General features: G+C 38.1%; 1 protein-coding gene across 1 annotated transcript in view; it reads right to left on the bottom strand.

Moving 5' to 3' along the window:
- LOC112553782 (dynein heavy chain 7, axonemal-like) overlaps positions 1-18,563 on the bottom strand; it is a 73,995-nt gene that overhangs the window by 31,527 nt on the left and 23,905 nt on the right. The window contains 20 exon segments of the mRNA XM_025221262.1: positions 109-425; positions 1,309-1,525; positions 1,829-1,955; positions 2,095-2,263; positions 2,676-2,831; positions 3,203-3,400; positions 4,222-4,347; positions 5,974-6,069; positions 6,605-6,736; positions 7,586-7,762; positions 8,242-8,424; positions 10,001-10,150; positions 10,387-10,500; positions 10,826-11,066; positions 11,639-11,844; positions 12,047-12,174; positions 12,735-12,837; positions 13,532-13,700; positions 14,158-14,267; positions 17,933-18,286. Of these exon segments, the coding sequence (XP_025077047.1) occupies positions 109-425; positions 1,309-1,525; positions 1,829-1,955; positions 2,095-2,263; positions 2,676-2,831; positions 3,203-3,400; positions 4,222-4,347; positions 5,974-6,069; positions 6,605-6,736; positions 7,586-7,762; positions 8,242-8,424; positions 10,001-10,150; positions 10,387-10,500; positions 10,826-11,066; positions 11,639-11,844; positions 12,047-12,174; positions 12,735-12,837; positions 13,532-13,700; positions 14,158-14,267; positions 17,933-18,286 (3,473 nt within the window).

Here is an 18,563-nt window from a genome sequence, read left to right as displayed (position 1 = left end):
AACAGTATCATATCTGCCTTATCTCTTGAAAATTGGAAATTTATTGACTTTGCTTCTTTCATGTTTGGAAGACTGTCTATAGCTTTTTAAAGTCATTGCTAGTGTCACCTGAAGAGAACAAGGTTCATAGGCTTCTTGCTGATATTGTTGAATTCTTCCAAGTAGCCTTCTGCTACCACTCTCAGCTGATCTAAGTCACGCACTTCTATATATAGCTTAGAATCAGACTTGGGATCAGCAAAGTCACAGTAAATGAGGCTGCGGATGTCATCCTCAGTGACAGTTCCATCACTGTCAGAGTCTAGGTGGGCAAACAGTTGATCAAAATTCTGCTGCATGTTCTCCTTGATCACTTCACGACACTGATTGAACAACCACTTGCGATCGTCATCATCAACCAGGCGATCATAGAATACACGGAAAACCTTTGAACACAAGGTAAAAAAAAAAATCATAGCAAAAACTATTTTTCTTTTGATACATCTGATCTAAAAAAGAAATCAATCAACCATGTCTGACTACAATTTCTTTCTTCAGAATCACATTATAACTTCTTAGCACGATACTGCTGTAGAACTATATTGAGTTTACCAATGCACAGTTTTCCACAGTCACAAGCTGAGCACACATGGTTTACTATTAGGCAAACATAAGAGTTTGCAAAGTACTGAAATGTTAAGTAGCTCACAAAGTCTAAGGCATGGCATAGTAAAGTGGCGTGCAATCTTCTGCTAACTTTAACAGCCTTCACAGCTAAATCAGGTACTAATTTATTGGGTAGCAGGAGAAAGGTCTCCATAAATCTCCAATTAAGTGACTTTCTCCTCCAAAGTTAAGCATATTAGCCACCAGGCTATGGTGCCTCTTTCATTTTACTAACATACTATTCTGATAAATGAAATTTAACAAAAAAATTTAAATTATATCTTTTCCGGGAATAAAGTACTGAACCTTAAGATCTTGAACAAAGAACCAGCATAGAGGATACCAAGAGAAACCACTTGGACAGGAAAGTAAAGCCGCGCTGACCCAGATCTATCTCTGGCCACACTCTTCTTCTACGAGTATCAGCAAAGTTGATTCTCTTTGGTATCAGTCTAAAAGTCTAAAAGTATGAAAGCATGCACGTCTGATTGTGTGTATGGGTGTGTTTGTTGCCAGTGCACGATCGTCTGAATCTAGCGACGTTTACTTGTGTAAAGAGGGTGTGGCCTGTCTTCGAGTTCTCATTTAAATTAGTTGCTCTTGGTATCTACTTTGGTACCAGTGATAGTCCACCAAGCTATCTAAAAATATATTTGGATTTACCTCATGGACCCAAAGTCGCTTCAGTGCAGCAGGATCCTCCATCGTTTCTGGCATGGACAGAAGTACACCTTGCACCACACGGGAAAAGTCTCGCAAATTGAAGAGATAGTGAGACTTGGCAGGGGTGGGCAACAAGTTTTTCATGGCCTCCTTGTAGACCCTCAATGTACCCTGCACAACCTGGTCCACGCATGGCTTGAATTCATTGCTGAATCCCCTGTTATTTCAGCAGAAATGTGCTCAAGAGGTGACCTAATGACTCATGCATTATTAAATATTAACTCAGCAATTATCATCTCTGTCCCACTTCCTGCCCCACTCCCCACAAAAGAGGTCAGTTACACATTCAGCATAAATAGAATTGAACACCAAGAAAGCTCTTTTATCAATGTTTTAAAATAGTTACAAAACAGGTGACTAGAAAAATATTTTGAGAACAGAAATCTTTGTAGCATATAGCCATTAAAATAACCCCCAAAAAAGGTTTAACAAAAATGTGGACAGAGCACAAGAAACTAACCTGGCTGAGATGTGCCACTCCATTATACTGCGGAAGATGGTCATCATGGTTTCATCATTGAATTCGTTTATGGTGACTGTGTTCAAGTGACGCAAGAAACGAGGTGTAATGGGGTTACGGCCTCCACCTAGTTGTTCACATATTATTGTCAGTTGTGAAGTACAACATGGCAAAATCTCAGACAAAAGCTTAAAAGAACTCAGAAAAATATTTCCCTTAATCAAGCAATAGTCAAAGATATATTTGCAAACAAATTGTCTACTCACCAGGTGGACCCATAGCTCCCATAAACTGCAGATCAACAAGCTTAATTGGTGTAGTATCCTTCAGATCATACCAGTTCCAGTGATCTAACCACTGCCGTAGCAGTTCAATTGGAGGTTGAGCGCCATATGTCTCACGCAAAGGCATGTTTAGGTCATCTACAAAGACAATCTAACAGGAAAGACAACAATAAATGAAAAACAGACTGGAGGTCAGCTTTTTTTGTTAAAAAAAAAAAGAGTAATTTACAACAGGCACATAGAATCTCTCAAGACCAACTGACAAGAATGAAAAACTACGTTCATTAAGCATTGAAAAGACTAAATCTTTAGAGATACAAGCACACATGCAGAAACAAAGCAGACTACCAATTTATAAAACTGGATGTCTACCTAATTGGTGAAAATTTGTTATCAAATTTTCCGAACATACTCTATGTCCCATAACATCCACCAATGGGTAAGTCTGATAACGCTAACAATATTCTATGCCCCATAATATCCTCCAATGGTACGTCTGATAGTACAAATAATATTCCATGCCCCATCCACCAATGGGCAAGCCTAAAAAGCACTTCACCCACAGCTTTCTTGTTGAGTGGAGGGCCAAAAACTCCTTTGCGGCGTTTGTCCAGCTTGGACATGATAATATTCTGAGTCTGAGTGGCTGTGGTTTGGGCAGAAAAGTTTATGATGTTGGGTTTGTAGATATTCTTATCCAGTTTGTGCAGAAGGAACTCCTAAAATGAAAGAAAGGGTCAAAGCCCATATAAAACTAAAAATATATTCATCTCTGCATGAGTCTGAATTGTGGTTAAAAACAGTTCCTAATAAAATTTTAAATACCTAAAATCATATATACCAAACTTAAGAAAAATGTTTAAAGACTATAAGAAGCTGCCATCAGTCATCCATCACTTGTAGCAAATAAACCTACAGCACACTCATTCCTATAACGTACTGTCCAAGCTGAAAACATTAAGCCAGCTTTTTTTTCTCTGATTATGCCAATGCAGCATCTTTTTCCTGCAACAGCAGGTTTCAACAAAAATATGTTAACAAAACTGAAGTTTCCTTCAACATAAGAAGTTTACCTTTTCTGGTCACTTACATTGATGTAACAGCTTTTGCCTGTGCCTGTGGGTCCAACAAAGAGGCATGGCTTCTCATGACGCACCAGCATGCTCATGAGGTACATGTAGCGCGTGGTGTCCACAGTCGGCACAATAATCTCATTGAATGAGGCATCTTTTGGAATGGGAGGAGATTCCTTGATATCCTCATTCCAGGAGACCCAACGACCTGAACCCTGCACATCAATCAGCAGGACAGTTGTTGCATCTAAGAAGTTGACTCCAGAAGAAAACCATGTATCATACAGATGAAGATTTCTCAGTAATCACTATTATCAGTCAACTAATTTTAATTTTTCTCAGCCTAACATAATGATAAAAACCATAAAAATCTCTCTCTTTTTTTTTTAATAACATCATGTGACTTCTGCTCTCTAGACCAGCAGTTTGTCTGATATAAAAAGTTATGACTGAGGTTAAAATTTGTGATGTGGACATGGTGAGACTGTTGCATGAAGTGCCACTTCTTCACCCATTACCAGTTAAGGTAATGATAATACCAATAGTTTCTAGCTCTCATAATAAAAGCTCAAGATAATAAAAAGTAAAGCACACAAAAAAAGGTAAAAATGAATAAGTAAATAAAACTGGTAAACAGAAATGTGGTAGAGGCAAACTTAGACACTAGTCCTATATGTATGAGTGACCTGCAGGAGTGGCCTGAATAAACCTGTTTGGTCCATGGTGGATGGAAGTCACAGTACTACAGATGGGATGGACAGCCCCTGCACAGTCACAGCCCTCTCTCCCCTCCTCACTCTCCTCTCATAACCCAGATGGCAAGTAGAGCACATGTGACACTTGATGTCTCAAGCTGCAGATCAGCTTATTATGCTGATGACAATTAGCCAGCCAAGAACAAGGGTAAGCAAGCCTGCAGGCAGCAGGGGGAGGGGAAGATCTGCCAATCATGAATTACTGACACTGACAAAAGAACTGTGTCCTTTTGACTGACTTGTATGCATCCAATACTGAAGTACTCAGAAACGGTGCTTACCTCCTTGACGAATCTGTAATCAAAGACTTTGCCTTTAGGAGGTATAGGGTTTAGGTAGGGTTTCATGGGTGGCTCAACCAGATCTGCCATGTTGATGATTTCTCGAGTCTCTTCACTCATGCCACCCTGTGAACCAAATTTACTTCAGAAAAGACATGCAAGCAGAGGCAATGAAACAAAAGTAAATAAAGTCAACTTAAGTCATGCACAGTTTGAAACTGTTTAGCTTCTAAAATATTCTCAATACAGCAAAATTATTCTATTACCCCATACATACATACTTTTTTCATGTACAATCAAATAACTTAAACCACTCAGCTGAACCTTTTCTTTTATTTTAAAAAAGATAATATGTGTTCATTCTAAATGTAACTGAAAAAGCTCACACTGTTTTTAAAACACATATAGTAAACAGGAAAACTAATGCTTTGATGATAAATTTCAAGCAGTGTTCATGCCCATTAGCAAGATTACTCCCATAAAAGTTCCCTGTAAAATAAATAGCAATGTGATCAGCTTCAGATAGTGTTTGACACCAATCTTTCAAAACAAAAATGATGTTTTAATGAAAGAAAAGCAGCAACAGAATTCATGCACATGCCACAAGAATTTGACTCTGCAAATGGTTCTACCAACAAATAATTGCACACCATGTGCACTACACATATTAGAAACTATATCTGATTCAAATTTATTTTCAAGTCAACCATGCTCTTGTCCATGCACAGTAAGAAAGTGCTTTAAAACATAACAGCATGCAAAGAAGTACAGAAAATCTGTACCAGTTCTTCTTCGGTAGGTTTTGATCTGCGCTGCATAAATAATGCCAATCAAAAGAAAAATAGAACTTGTTGTGTACTTCATTTTTATATGGGACATGTATACTTTGAAACACACAGATGATCTTTGCCGTTGGTAAGAAACAGAACTTCAGAAAACTAAAGTTATATATCTGATATATCTGAGTTATTTAAGAAACCTTTAGCTTTTAAATTAAAACGTGATAGTTTGGTACCAATACATCACAGCAAAATAAATATAGATGGACCCTGAGGTTAAGTTCTGACAAAGGATTGTCTTTGTTCATAAAAGTGCAAAGAAAAATGCATGGAAAGAGTATTTAAGAGTGTTTGAACCTTTGCTTAAAAACATTTTATGAAGTCTTTTGGTCAAACTGATAGTTTGATAATGAATATTTTGAAAACAGAATGGCAAACAGATGTGTTGTTACCTGCTTTTTAAATAATTCCCAAACTTAACATTTTGCTGATGGAGTTAGATGATCTAACATTTACAGACTATTTTTCAGTACTATATTCTTCAACACAATATTCAATAATAAACTTTGACAATAGATTTATGTTATTGCCCCTCTGACAATGTTGACTGCTTCTGATTGTGTAGGTGTATGTGCACGTGTGAATGTGCATATATGTATGTCTATTGGTAAGAGAGAGAGAAGAGGAAGGAAAAAAAACAAAGGCACACCAATGAAAATACATTGAGAAAAAGAGTGACAGACAGACCCTGAAATCTTACTAATCAAACAGACTTTCAAAACATCTTTTAACAGTGATTCAATTAACTCTTGCTTTTGCTGTTTATAGGTGTTGTGGCTAGGTTGACTACTTGCAGTGTGAATGACTGGGTGTGCCTAGATCTATAGGTTAGGCACCTTACAAATTATTATTATTATCGACCCAACAATAATTATATACAATAAATATTATTGGCAATAAATATAATACATACACTAATCAGCTCTCTCATCAACATATCCACCTTAACACGACCATTTTCATCAGTGCTCCCACCACAGGACCAAGCGAGCGCAAAAAAGAAGATGCTCTATCAGACAGAAATTAACATCCACATTTAAGAAGCACAGATACAATATTATATATATTTTCCGAAATATATAAAATCAAAGGCCGTCTTAAAAACTACTGCTTCCGAAGTTTCTCCTCTTTCAAATTTATGGCAGTTATCAGACTTAACTGCTGAGTTTTACAGACACATGCTTATACTTTTTTTTTAAGTGCCTAAAAGAAATCTGTTGTATCCTACAGTTTATCCATCATCCTCTTCATCTTCCTTTGCCTTTTGTAAGGTAAGGGAAGTAGTCAATTTAGAAATCTGAAGCTAAAGTTTTGTGTCAAGTTACATTCCGTTGTGGGCCATTTCTGCCAAATTTGTTTTGGAGTAAAAATTTATTTTAGTAGTCACCAAAATCATTTTGAGGCATAAGCATGTGAAACAGCATTTATGTCACATACCAAATGTGTTAATATACTGTATTCAGCTCCAACCAAGTGCTGCACTCTCTCTACATCTCCCGATCCTTTCTAATAGAAATATATGAAATGTAATCAACTGTACTCGCCTCCAGCCAAGTAATAATTTCTCTCTCTTCCAGTTGTGCAATTTTAGCTTCATCCTGGAATTCATCCATGAGGCAGTCCATCAAATTCATAAGGGACCTCACCATGTTGGAGTCAGTTGTGGGTGACAACTCCTATACCAGTAAAATAAAATTTACAATAAATTACACAAACACGACACACTGTAATAACACTCGTTTTTCAAAATATTATACTGGATTCCATGCTAACTATAAAATTCAGAAAATATATTGTACATATGACCCAGCTAACCCTTGTTTGAGCAAGCTTTTCTAATAAATAGTAAAGGCTGGCTTAGACATGAGCTGAAGGCTGACTGATCAGATATGCTGTTTGGCATGCGGGTCTGTTTGGTCCAGAAGAGACAGAGGGGGCAGTGCCTACTGCTAGTTACACCCAGCATCCCTAACAGTGCTGCCTTCCAATTTGTACAACCATCCATCACAAAGAAGTTCCCCAGTGGAGATCAAAGGGGAGCGGGCTCTCTGGGGTCTCAAGGTGTAGCCCAACATTAAACAGCCGGCAGAGACTTCAAATGGGATCAGAGAAGAAGCCTCTCACTACCTCAACAACCAACCTGTCTGAGAATAAAGAAAGTTAATGGATGGATGTTCATCCTCCAGAATGCCAGTGTAGCTTTGCTGGCCACAGGTGTTTCCTCATGTACACTAGATTATATGGAATGTGCAGGCCAGGACTTGGGTTTATGTACAGTCTTAGCTTCTGAGTTTTCTCTGCTGCACGGTCATGCTAGAAGCTGCAGGTGAGGAGCAAGCTCTTGTCATAATAAAGCATTACCATCCAATGGCTACACTTTCACTATTATCTCCTTGTGTGCAATATATGACAGGCTACCAGAAGTATATACACACACACACACAATGAAATCTTCATTAAAGATACACAATTAACTAGGTTATTGTAAATGTTTAACGATAGCACTTAAAAAGTGGTGACCCCACCTTCAGGCATCTGCGTACGAGACAAAGCATTGGGTCAACAAATCGTTCAAACAGTTCAGTGATGACAGATTGGTACGTCTCTGTTACAGTGTTTGGCATCAAGTTCATCCAGGATTTGACAAGAGGGCGCCATCCCAGTGTCTGAGGTTCCATATAGATCATGCCACATCGTGACACCTGCAAGGTGAATTTCTACAGTTAAACTACTATGGTAACATGGCACTATGTACATCCACTTAAAAGATGTGACAAAAAATTGCAAAGCCTGCTCTACCCTGTAATCTGTATTCATTCACATGTGAATGGATGTATGGATATATCTATAGATACCTATATCTATGTAAGATGCATGCATATGCACACACACACACATACACACAGACTCTCTCTCTCACACACACACACACAAAATTCCCCATCTAAATTCTTCACCCTACTAACAAAGGTGAATGGTTCCCTTTGAATACCAACCTTTACAAGTGCACAAGTCCTTAATAATATTCAAGTTTTTTTTGTAAAGAGTGAACAAGTAACTTTGGGGTTATCTCTGTTCTCTAATTTTTGTAAAAGGATCCCTGTTAATAATAAAATGAACAAAATTAATAAAAACATAAATAATAGTTCCAAAGTGTCACTAGCAACACATATTGGTGTACCGTGGCAGGTGAGGCAGCCTCTAGATCCATAGGCTCAAATATGAGGTTGGTGGTGGGTGCCAACTGAATGATCTCACCACTCATCAGACACAGCTTCTTATTGTCATCAAGTACTGTATTCATATTTTCGATCCAGATGGCATCCACAGGGCCATCAAAAATTAGCCATTTGCGATCTGGTGTCTGAAAAGTCATGTATCCTATATATTACATAGTCAATGTTACATCATGATGATGATGAACTCTAGTTAATTGCAATATATCTAAAAGAAATGATTCACTGCACTAGGTAGCGTACAGTGATGCACTAAACTTTCCTGTATCTCATTTTACACACACACACATATGAGAAATCTGGCCAGCAGAACAAGTATGTTTTTAGGTAACGCTTTAACTGCTCCAGGGTAGGCACATTGCTCACATTTCCACACTGAAACTTTTGTGGCCATAACCATTAAGATTCTTACAATGCATTTTAGAGGTTACAAGACATCATACACTCAACATTCAATTCCCCAAAAGACCACAGACAGCAGCAAAGAAAGATATGGGAGTAGAAATTCCATTTAGTATCAGTATTCCAGGATCTCCAGCTTGTACTTGAGGGATAGTAACAGGAAACTAATGTAGTCACCCAAGTAGAGGAGAGACATGGTCAAATCTTCTCTTCTGTAGTATTAATTAGGCTGAGCTATTCTGTACCCCTTGTAGGCAACAGATCAGTTTAGCAGGAGAAGTCAAATCAATCTTGCTGAGGCCAACATACATCAGTTTTATTTTGTCAGTACTGAGCATTAGTTTATAACTCTTATCCAGATAAGGACATCTGCAATACAAGACTGAAAATGATGAGACAGAAAAAGGTCAGAGATAGAAATGTCAGAAAGCTAAGTCCCACTGGCATATTTGTGAAAAGAAGAGCCACATGAAACAGTGACATCTGACAACAATTGAGTGCAGAGGCTGAAGAGAACAGGACCTAAGACAAAGTTTTGCGACACACTGTTCATGAAAGTTAGTTCTGATAGTGAGCCATTGACACAGACCAGTGGTGATCCTGATAATAGAAATTGAATCAGTGCTGTGGCTGAAGCAGTATGAAGTGATCCTGCAGGTTAAATGCAGCATTGATGTCCAAGAGTGAGGTCAAGGTGACCAGAAGCTTATCTGCTTTAGCAAGATCATCCGAGACGTGCAGTCATTCAGTCTCTGTGCTGTGACCCTACCTATATGCATACTAAACAACATCAGAGAAATCATTTAGTGACATGTCTGAAACTGTTCCAAAGGAACTTTTTCCCTAAGTATTAGAAGTAAAAGGGACATTGAGCAAAGGTCAATAATTTTTGAGTTCATCACAATCAAGACCAGGTTTCTTCAAAAGGGGCTTAACAACTGTTCACTTGAGATCCTGAGGAACATCACAGAGAGTGAGTGAGGGAGAGAAATTCACAATAAGGCCATCAGAGTGATGAGAACTACAAGAGAATCATGCACTCATAACAGGAGGGCTTGGTGCAAGTCATAAAGATATTCTACTAACTCAGAGTGCAGTCCTTATTAACAACCAGTTATCTACAGCAATCAGTTCTTTATTAATTTTGCACAAGTTGTCAAAGTGTGTACATACAATTGTATTCAGAAAAAGCACCAAGAACAGATGATCTGGAGAAAAATCTTAAAGTATTTTTAGCAAGACCAGTAGCAAAAAGTAAACAATGATGATTCATTTGAAATAACTTTCTTGCAGGTCACTCACATTTGACACAGCAAATGCTCTGTAGCTGACAGCAAGGACACCATCAGACCACTCATGGGAGACAGGATCAAAACAACCATACAGCTGCCCCATTGTGATGGCCTTGGGGTTGATGACAGTAATCTGTACCCTGTTCTCCTCCATCAGACCCTGTACCATGATGAATTCAGCTAAATGAAAATACAGTGCTGACATTTATATTTGTTAGATTGGTCAACTCCTTTATTAGCAATATTTCTCTGTAAAACATTTGGGTATGATTCTGTGAGACTATTTTTTTTTTCACAGTTGGTACTACTATTAAACACACTGTTTTAACATATATTTATCTAATAAACCTTCCAGTTCATGCACATTACACCATGCCAAGCCTGTTCAAACCACACCTGCTCAGCAATGTCTCCCAGAGCTCCTGCCAGTGTTTTGTAGGCAGAGGTTTTGCCACCCAAAGGAAGCCCAGTGATCATGAAGCCATGTCGTACAATCATCATCTCATAAATCTGTAGCAAGATACAAAATGACAAAAGCTGTAACTATCTGGAAAAACATAAGACAAATATTTTAACAAATTCAGCTCACATTATTCCAGTTATTAAAAAGCGAATGATTTCAAAGTGAATTTAAGATTGATATCATGCACATTTTAAATATGTCACTATTTAAAACACAAGTAGTATTGTGTACATAGGCATGCATATGCTTATGTGCACAGAAATGCTGAATTTGTTAAGTCATCAAATTTTCAGATGAATCTGATAAGAACTACTGATTGAGACACTATAGCACGAAGGTCACATAGTAACAGGTTAAATCATCTGCACAGACCTGCTGGATTTTCTCTAGGAAGAAGTCGGTACACTGCAGGTTCATTTTTTCACAGTTGTTACGGACATTTGTATTCAGGATATCATAGTCTGGTTCAGGCAGTTTGATACCAGGAAATAAGTCAGATGTGATACCATCAAACAGTGGCAAGTCATGGTTCAGAAATTTTGGCAAGTTGACATCAATAATTGAACGCAACATCAAAATATTCTCGTCCTCATCTGGGTATTTTAGCTGTAATAAAACAGGTTCATACATTTTCTCCATGATCTACAATGGCCACAAAAATGGGACATCCTTGCATAGATATTTTGATTCAGCAGAGAGAAAGCCACAAAAGATATTTCATGATATTGAGTTTTTGATTTTTCTGATTATCAGAAGTCTAGTTACTGTTCATTTATTTTTGAGTTCCCAATGTCAAAAGTAACACTAATGGATGAGAAATTTTTTTCCACATTTCACAAGAAGCCAATATTTCATTTGAAAGTTTTCTGGACACCATGGCTATCTAATTTCTATTCCCAGATCATTGTAGTTCATCATAATCTTTAAAAACACATGCCAGCTGGAAATTCTCATGTTAAATTTGAGCATAGATGGTCTCAGTATACACACAAATTTTTATATAAAACATAAGCCTGTTCAGTGTTAAAGCTGAGGATGATGACATCAGTATGCTTGCAAAATGCAAATATTTCTCTCAAGAAAAAGGCCTTTAAAATTTTTTTAAAAAAGCCTCCAGTGCGTTCAAGCTTACAATGACCCCTCACACAACTTGAATCAAACAAGTGATCTTCCTTGCCTTAAGATTGCCCTGCAGCTGTAAGTACAGACTTGACAGCACGCATGCCATAGTCATAGTGGTGTTGTGAAGACAGCTGTTCGGAGCACAATCTGTACACAGCCACAATCTTCACAGACAATGGGCGAGCTTGTACAAAGCCACAAGAGTACAGAGAGATTTCAGCAATCAGGGCATAGTCAGGAACCATCATAGCCACTGTGCGGAAAAGTGCCTGAAATTTTATTAGAATCCAGTCATGCAAACAGGTAGCCTGAATAAATCTCTATTAACTGTGAAAGAAAAGGAAATATTCAATTGTAAAAATGTTTGTCAACAATGTTTCTCATCTTCCTCACCATACCCCCACCCACACACACACACACACTGCCTTATCTGTGCAATACTTGTAAACAAAGAGTCTATTCGGAATTTACCTTTAGATTATCTGGCAGCTCTGAACGACCAGCATAACCTGGATTCATGGTGATGAAGACTGAGCAGGTTGGATCCAATTTAATCTCTGTGCCCTCAAACAACAGTGTTTCTGCTCCAGAATTGATACCTGTTGAATATTTAATATTTAATAGATACCTACTGAATATTAAAACAAACCAAACCTTCGTGTCAATGGTCAACAAAAATGAATGTACATCTTCCCTGCTCTTTTGGACCCACATCATTATTTAGACTTTAAAACTACCTTATAATAGACTCAGTGCATTTTATTTAAGAAAATTAGATGAGGCCTATAGAGATACCTTCCAACTCCAGGACCCTTGAAAATATCTGTTTTTCTTAACCACCACTTTTGTACATATTCACCCTCTACTCTCGACCTTATAGATATCTTACCTTATGTTTACTACTAATTATTTTCATGGTACTTAATTGCTTTACATAGTTTATTCTTTCCCTGTAAAGGGCAAGGGCTAAATGGAAAAAAAAATCTTCTTGCTTAGCTTATTTTACCTCTTGTTAATAAAGAAGTAATTGTAATTATTAAGGTTTTATCAGGTTTTTGTTGAAGTTCATAATAGGTCAATAAAAATTTAGTGGACCCTGTGAAAAAAAATTAGACTGTAATGAAATGAGGAGGCATTCACTAAAATCATGGAAGCTAACCTCTCTGAATGGTAAGAATCTGTTGTGCCACCACAGAAAGCACCTCAAGGTCGATGCGATTGAACTCATCAAAGCATGACCAGGCACCACACGATGCCAGCCCCTAACAATCAACATACAATAAAAGTTACAATATATACAAATGTAGCATTAACAAATGACTTATCCTTAGCCCTGATGACATGTTTAAGTTGGTGTAGAATTTTTGTAAAACCAAACTAGGACAATTAGATAAGAGCTAGGAGGTTGATGAAGGCGTGCCTTCTGCACATGCATTCCTAATCAGTACAGGCCTAGGTTTTGCTTGAGTAAGACTACACTTAATGTGAAGTAACAAAATAGTAGTATGGAACATGGGATGCATACACATGCATGCTCGCACATGCACACAGGACAGGTAAAGGCTTGGAAAGGAGAGCAGGAGGGGGTCGAATAGTGATAGGATGGAGGTGCAGGGATGTTTTGGAGAGAAGTGGGGTGTGAAGGTCGGGTAAAGAGGGCAGGAGGACAGAACATACAGGGACAGCGCAGAGGTGAGAGCTACAACTCATCAAGAGCACAAGTGTGTGGTGTGGAGGTTTTGCCCTAGCCAGAACCATCAACTGGCATTAAGGTAAAAGGACTTGGAACCCATGAGAGTGTTGTGTTTGTTCTTGTGGTGAGACCAGGAAAGCAATTCCATCTATCCTGTTACAACAAAATTATCTATAGTTAAGATTTTAACTACCCAAAACAATTGGTTATCAGCAAAAAAAAGGAAGCAAACCTTTTCACATCTATATTAGGTCCAAACAAACCTTAAAAAACTTCCCAAGGGCAATATAGTCTAGACCATCAGAGCAGTTGAAGACAACACACTGCTTTGCAACAGCTTTGGCCAGATCTTTAGTTGTCTCTGTCTTGCCTGTTCCTGCTGGCCCCTCTGGAGCACCTCCAAGATGTAGATGCAGAGCTCCAAAAAGGGTTCTGCAATCAATGCCAAGGACAGAAATGCAGATTACCTAAATATTGATACTGGAGCTAAGCTCAACAAATTTCTGCAATCCATATCAGTGACAAAAAATATAAACTCTAACGCAAATGAACCTGTGCACAGGCTCTGTCAAGTGCCCAATTAAAAAAATTAAAATATTTATTGCAAATTCTCTTTTTTTAAGATTTGTCAGATGACATGATCACAGAAGATGAAGGGTTACAATTACTCTTGAACTCTTCCTATACAGTTTGCACCCACACATGTGAATGTCTACATAGCTACAGCTCATCTGCAAGAGACGGAGGTGGAAAAAAACTTGGCAAATCCTCAGACATACAGCCTCTATGACCCAATTGTCAGATGATAACATATTACATGATTCAGAAGTCTAAGGTTACTTGACAACAATAACCATCACAAAAAATAGCTGATGAATTTAGAACTCACCTGTAGCACCTGTCTGTGAGTGGGGTGATGACAAGGCGACCACTGTTGCCCAGGTATTCATAGCCATACTTGAGCATGGAGTTGATCATGCGAGTGACCATGTTTTCCTCCTGTAAAAGACAGCATCTATTCCAAGACAAATTCAGTAATCCTTTTTTAAGAATAACAAACATCTTGCATATAAATAAGAAACACACATACATTGTATGCCCACAAAAATGATGAGATTATAATACCATGTACATGTGTGCACAAAACACACCTAAATAAATCTAAACAGAAAAACTTAATGAAAACATATACATGTAATTTCAAATGTAAACAAAAAGATAAAGCACTTTAGATGAAGCAAAAAACACGTTAAGGACCTTGCCTTTATAAACAAATGTTTTTCTAAATACATAATTTAATGATGGTGACGGGAAACACCAACTGCTTTAAAATTTATGCAGATTTATTTACTTTTGAGGTGAATATACCAACAGTAACCTGTGAGGCCCATCTTTAATGCTTTCATGGTCCTAGAGATTAAAATGTTTTCTAATCGTAGGGAAAAGCATGTAGTGATATACTGATATATAGAGTGGCAAAATACCATACAGGGGATTGCTCTATCTGCTACCTTAAAGACACCCATAATAAAAACAGAATTCTTTGGTCTGGGTGACTTTTTTTAAATTAAGACATTTAGTATCTAAAACCAGGTAGTTAGTGATTTAGAGCAGCTAGTACTAAAAGAAAAGAAAAATGAGTTAGTGCTGAAGTAAAGACACATCAACATAAAAAAATCTACTGAATTGCTGATGAATGATTATCAATAAATAATGAAGTAGTATTTGAAAGGCTAGAGTTCATCACAAGATGACTTTGCATTAGTACACAGCAGTTTCTTATGAAATAAAGCATTCTTTACAATCAAGCAAGCTGATTGGAAATGTAAAATAAAAATTATGAAAAATACTAATGAAAAGAGGTAAAGTGTATTTATAAAAAGTACACACATGAGAAGTTCAAGTGGGCACATCGACATTAACTTTAGAATGGTGATTATTTTGATACACCTTAAGTGTTTAATTCATTAACTGATTCTCATTGACACTGTTACTGTCCTGCTGCATCAATGAAATAGAGCTACTTGGTTACCAATGTAGTGCTTTTTACAGTTCTGCTTGTTTGTAGCCATTGTTTATACACCAGCATCTGCTATGTTGGCACTACCACTGTCAAATAAACTGGAATCTTCAGTCTGGACAATCTGCCATGGTGGAAGTGGACAGCCAAGTTGTTAAGAGCACTGGCATTCAATCTGAAAGTGCACTGGTTCAATGCCCAATTAGCACAGCAAACTTCCCCATAGTTAATCCAGCTGGCAGGAATGGGTTCCTGACTTCACAGAGGGTTGGAGAAGGTAAGGCAGTGAGGGAGAGGAGATGGGCACATCCCTCACATAAAGCTAGCCTCAAGGAAAGTGAGGTGTCTAACACCTCACCCCCCAATGACCTGAAAAGGGTAGTGGATGACCTTTACCTTTTTACTTTTACCTTCTGCCATCACACTAAAGTTAGGCATACTTAATGTTGCTAAAAGAAGCCATAAATATTTTATCCAAGTACTGCCTCACTGTAAAGCCATATCTTGGTAAAGAGGAGCAAAAGAGTTGATCATATAAGAAGTCACACAGTGATGAAATCCATGGAACCATACTTAGAAAGCAGCTATGTCAGGACAGATTTTAAAAACTAGCCAAGACCTTTCCATGGAACTCTTAACGAAATACATTTCAATAGTTTAAAGATTATGCTAGAACAGGAGAGAAATTCCCAAATTGGAAAGTGATGAAAACACACAAATTTAATTTTCCCACCAGCTTTGTAAAAACTGTAGTGCCTAAAGGTGCTGTTTTCCAATCAGTAAACAAGAAGAACCATGATACAATTCTTTATTGCAAAAAGAGTAAGCATGAAGTTGTTATGCTTAATGTCATATGTAGATTGTAGGCTAGAAAGATTGGATGAAGAAGACAGCCAATAACATTCTTCTTCAACATCCTCCTCAGTGCACTGATAATTTTTTGTCAACTAAATCTTAGATACAGTGACATGAGTTCCTATACAAGCTGTCTTCAGAACCCACATGGGCATTAACCTCAGCAGCTGTTCAACTGGCAGTTGGAAAAGAGAGTGAACTGTCATAAAAAATGGCTTGCAATGGTCATCAAACTTTTTACTATGTCTGAGGTGTGCAAGTACCATGCTTCTGGTTAATGCTTGACCAAATTTTGCATGACCCACAGAAAAGGCTAAATGATAAAGAACACTATGACGCCTGTTGGCAAAAGCCCTCAGGAAGTCAGCTCGCTGACCCATCTTCTCACAGCCAAGGCAAAAACCATGATAGGGACCTGAAACATCAGAACCCTGTGCTAAGAGGGATCTGAGACATGGTGTGTGACAACCATAAGATTCAGACATTCATCAAAAGATGTCTGCTCCACATCCTCAACATCAGATGGCCCGAGAAGATCTCCAATACAGACCTGTGGGAGAGAACCAACCAAAAACCTGCCAGCCAAGACACCAAGAAGCAGAAGTGGGACTGGATCGGTCACACCTTGCAAAAGCCAGCAGACAATTTAACAAGACAAGCTCTGGGCTGAAACCCACGAGGGAGGCACAGGGTTGGGAGAACCAGACAGACATGGAGTAGATCAGTCCATAGAGAGGTGGAGGCAGCTGGCAAGACATGGTCCCAACTGGAAAGGGACGCCCAGAACCGGGTTCGATGGCAGGGTGTGGTTGCGGCCCTATGCTCCACTGGGGGTGATTAGGAGCAAGAAGAAGAATAAGCAATGTCATTCGTTGGGCATGGGTTGAACCAACATAAACTCATGCAGAAGTGATTTCAGGCATTTCACATACCAGTAGGTAGAAGAATCCTGATGAAAATCGCTCTCCAATGATGCTTGTGTTTGATGGTGTGAAGCAAATGCAATTTAGCAAGGAATTCAAAGTTGTCAAGCTTGTTTCTTTTGTTGGAAGGAGGATAATAAACACACAGAAAGGTTGTGAATTGGTCAAGGTTATTTAACCCAGAGCTAAAATGTATTAGCCCCTGTCAGGTTTGGAAAATGCACTGCACTTCCTCAGTTATTCTCTGCAGAGGACAGCAGCAATGCCAGCATGAAACACCGATAAAACAGAAGAGGAGGAAAGTCCAAAAATGGATTAATTTGACTCTTCAACTTTATGGATTTGAATGTTATATCTATGTAAAGAATAAGTATATACTTTTCATTGATCACAGCAATTTTACTCAGCTATGGTGCAATCTCCAAAAAAAAAAAAAATCTACAGTTGCAAGCACAAGATTTTTCTCATCTCTGCCACCATCAATTCTACAAAAGCTAATTTAATGCAAAGCAAATTCTAAATTGTGCCTCATTATGAATGACTGACACCTTACCGTTTTTCCTTTGAACTCTGTAGGCTGTTTCAAAAAATGTGCAAATGTGGATGTACAGAAAACTACAGGTAACTAATATCACATATATAGATATTGTATTTTTAGTGAGCAGTTACAATGAAGTTCTGTGAAATCCACAGCAATAAATTTATCACTAAATAACATGCCAAAACAAATGTTTTTATGCACATTTTAACTTCATAAAATTTCCAAACTTCGTTCATGCTAGAATTTATCCCACCAAAAGCACAGTTCACCACCAAAAGTCTCAAATGCTCGTGTAACATCAACCATATTATAATGCTGCACTGACCTCCCAATAGTAACGCAGCTGTGACAGCCATTTGAAGTCAAGCTCCGATTCCACCTTGTCTTTGGTCAACTGTGCCAAAACATCACGAGCATGAACATCTAGAACAATTAATGCCTGGAGGGTGACTCGATTCTGCTTGGACAGTTTTCCTCGCACAAGGCCTACAATTTCATCAATTTGTTTGTTGTTGGTATCAAGGTAAGCGTTCATGGCTTTAAGACCTTCCCTGATGGCTTTGTGAACATAGGTTGTCCAAAACTGTTGACCAACACAAAGGACTGCCTGACCAGGCCACTGACGTACCCACTGCCCTCGAGGTGTGGAATCATAAGCTGCTATAGCTTCACCAATCACCTTAAGGAAAGATGCAGTCATGAAATCATTATTGCACTGAATTATTGTCAGGCATTGTCATAAATTAATTGTATCTGTGAACATTTGTGTCATAGTCTGGGTCTTTTTCTGTGCACTGTGATATTTATAGAGAATGGAGTTATTTGGAAAGTAGAATTTTGTCCTGAGCTCAACCCAATGACTGGGGAAAAAAAATCACTCTTCTGGGCCTTCTGGAAAAAATTTTAAGAGAACTGCTTGCAGCTCTTGAAAGCCTTCTGTCTCTATTGTGAAACTT

This window comes from Pomacea canaliculata, linkage group LG1 (assembly GCF_003073045.1).
Source record: "Pomacea canaliculata isolate SZHN2017 linkage group LG1, ASM307304v1, whole genome shotgun sequence".
Classification (NCBI taxonomy): Eukaryota; Metazoa; Mollusca; class Gastropoda; order Architaenioglossa; family Ampullariidae; genus Pomacea; species Pomacea canaliculata.
This window is presented reverse-complemented; position numbering and strand designations above follow the sequence as displayed.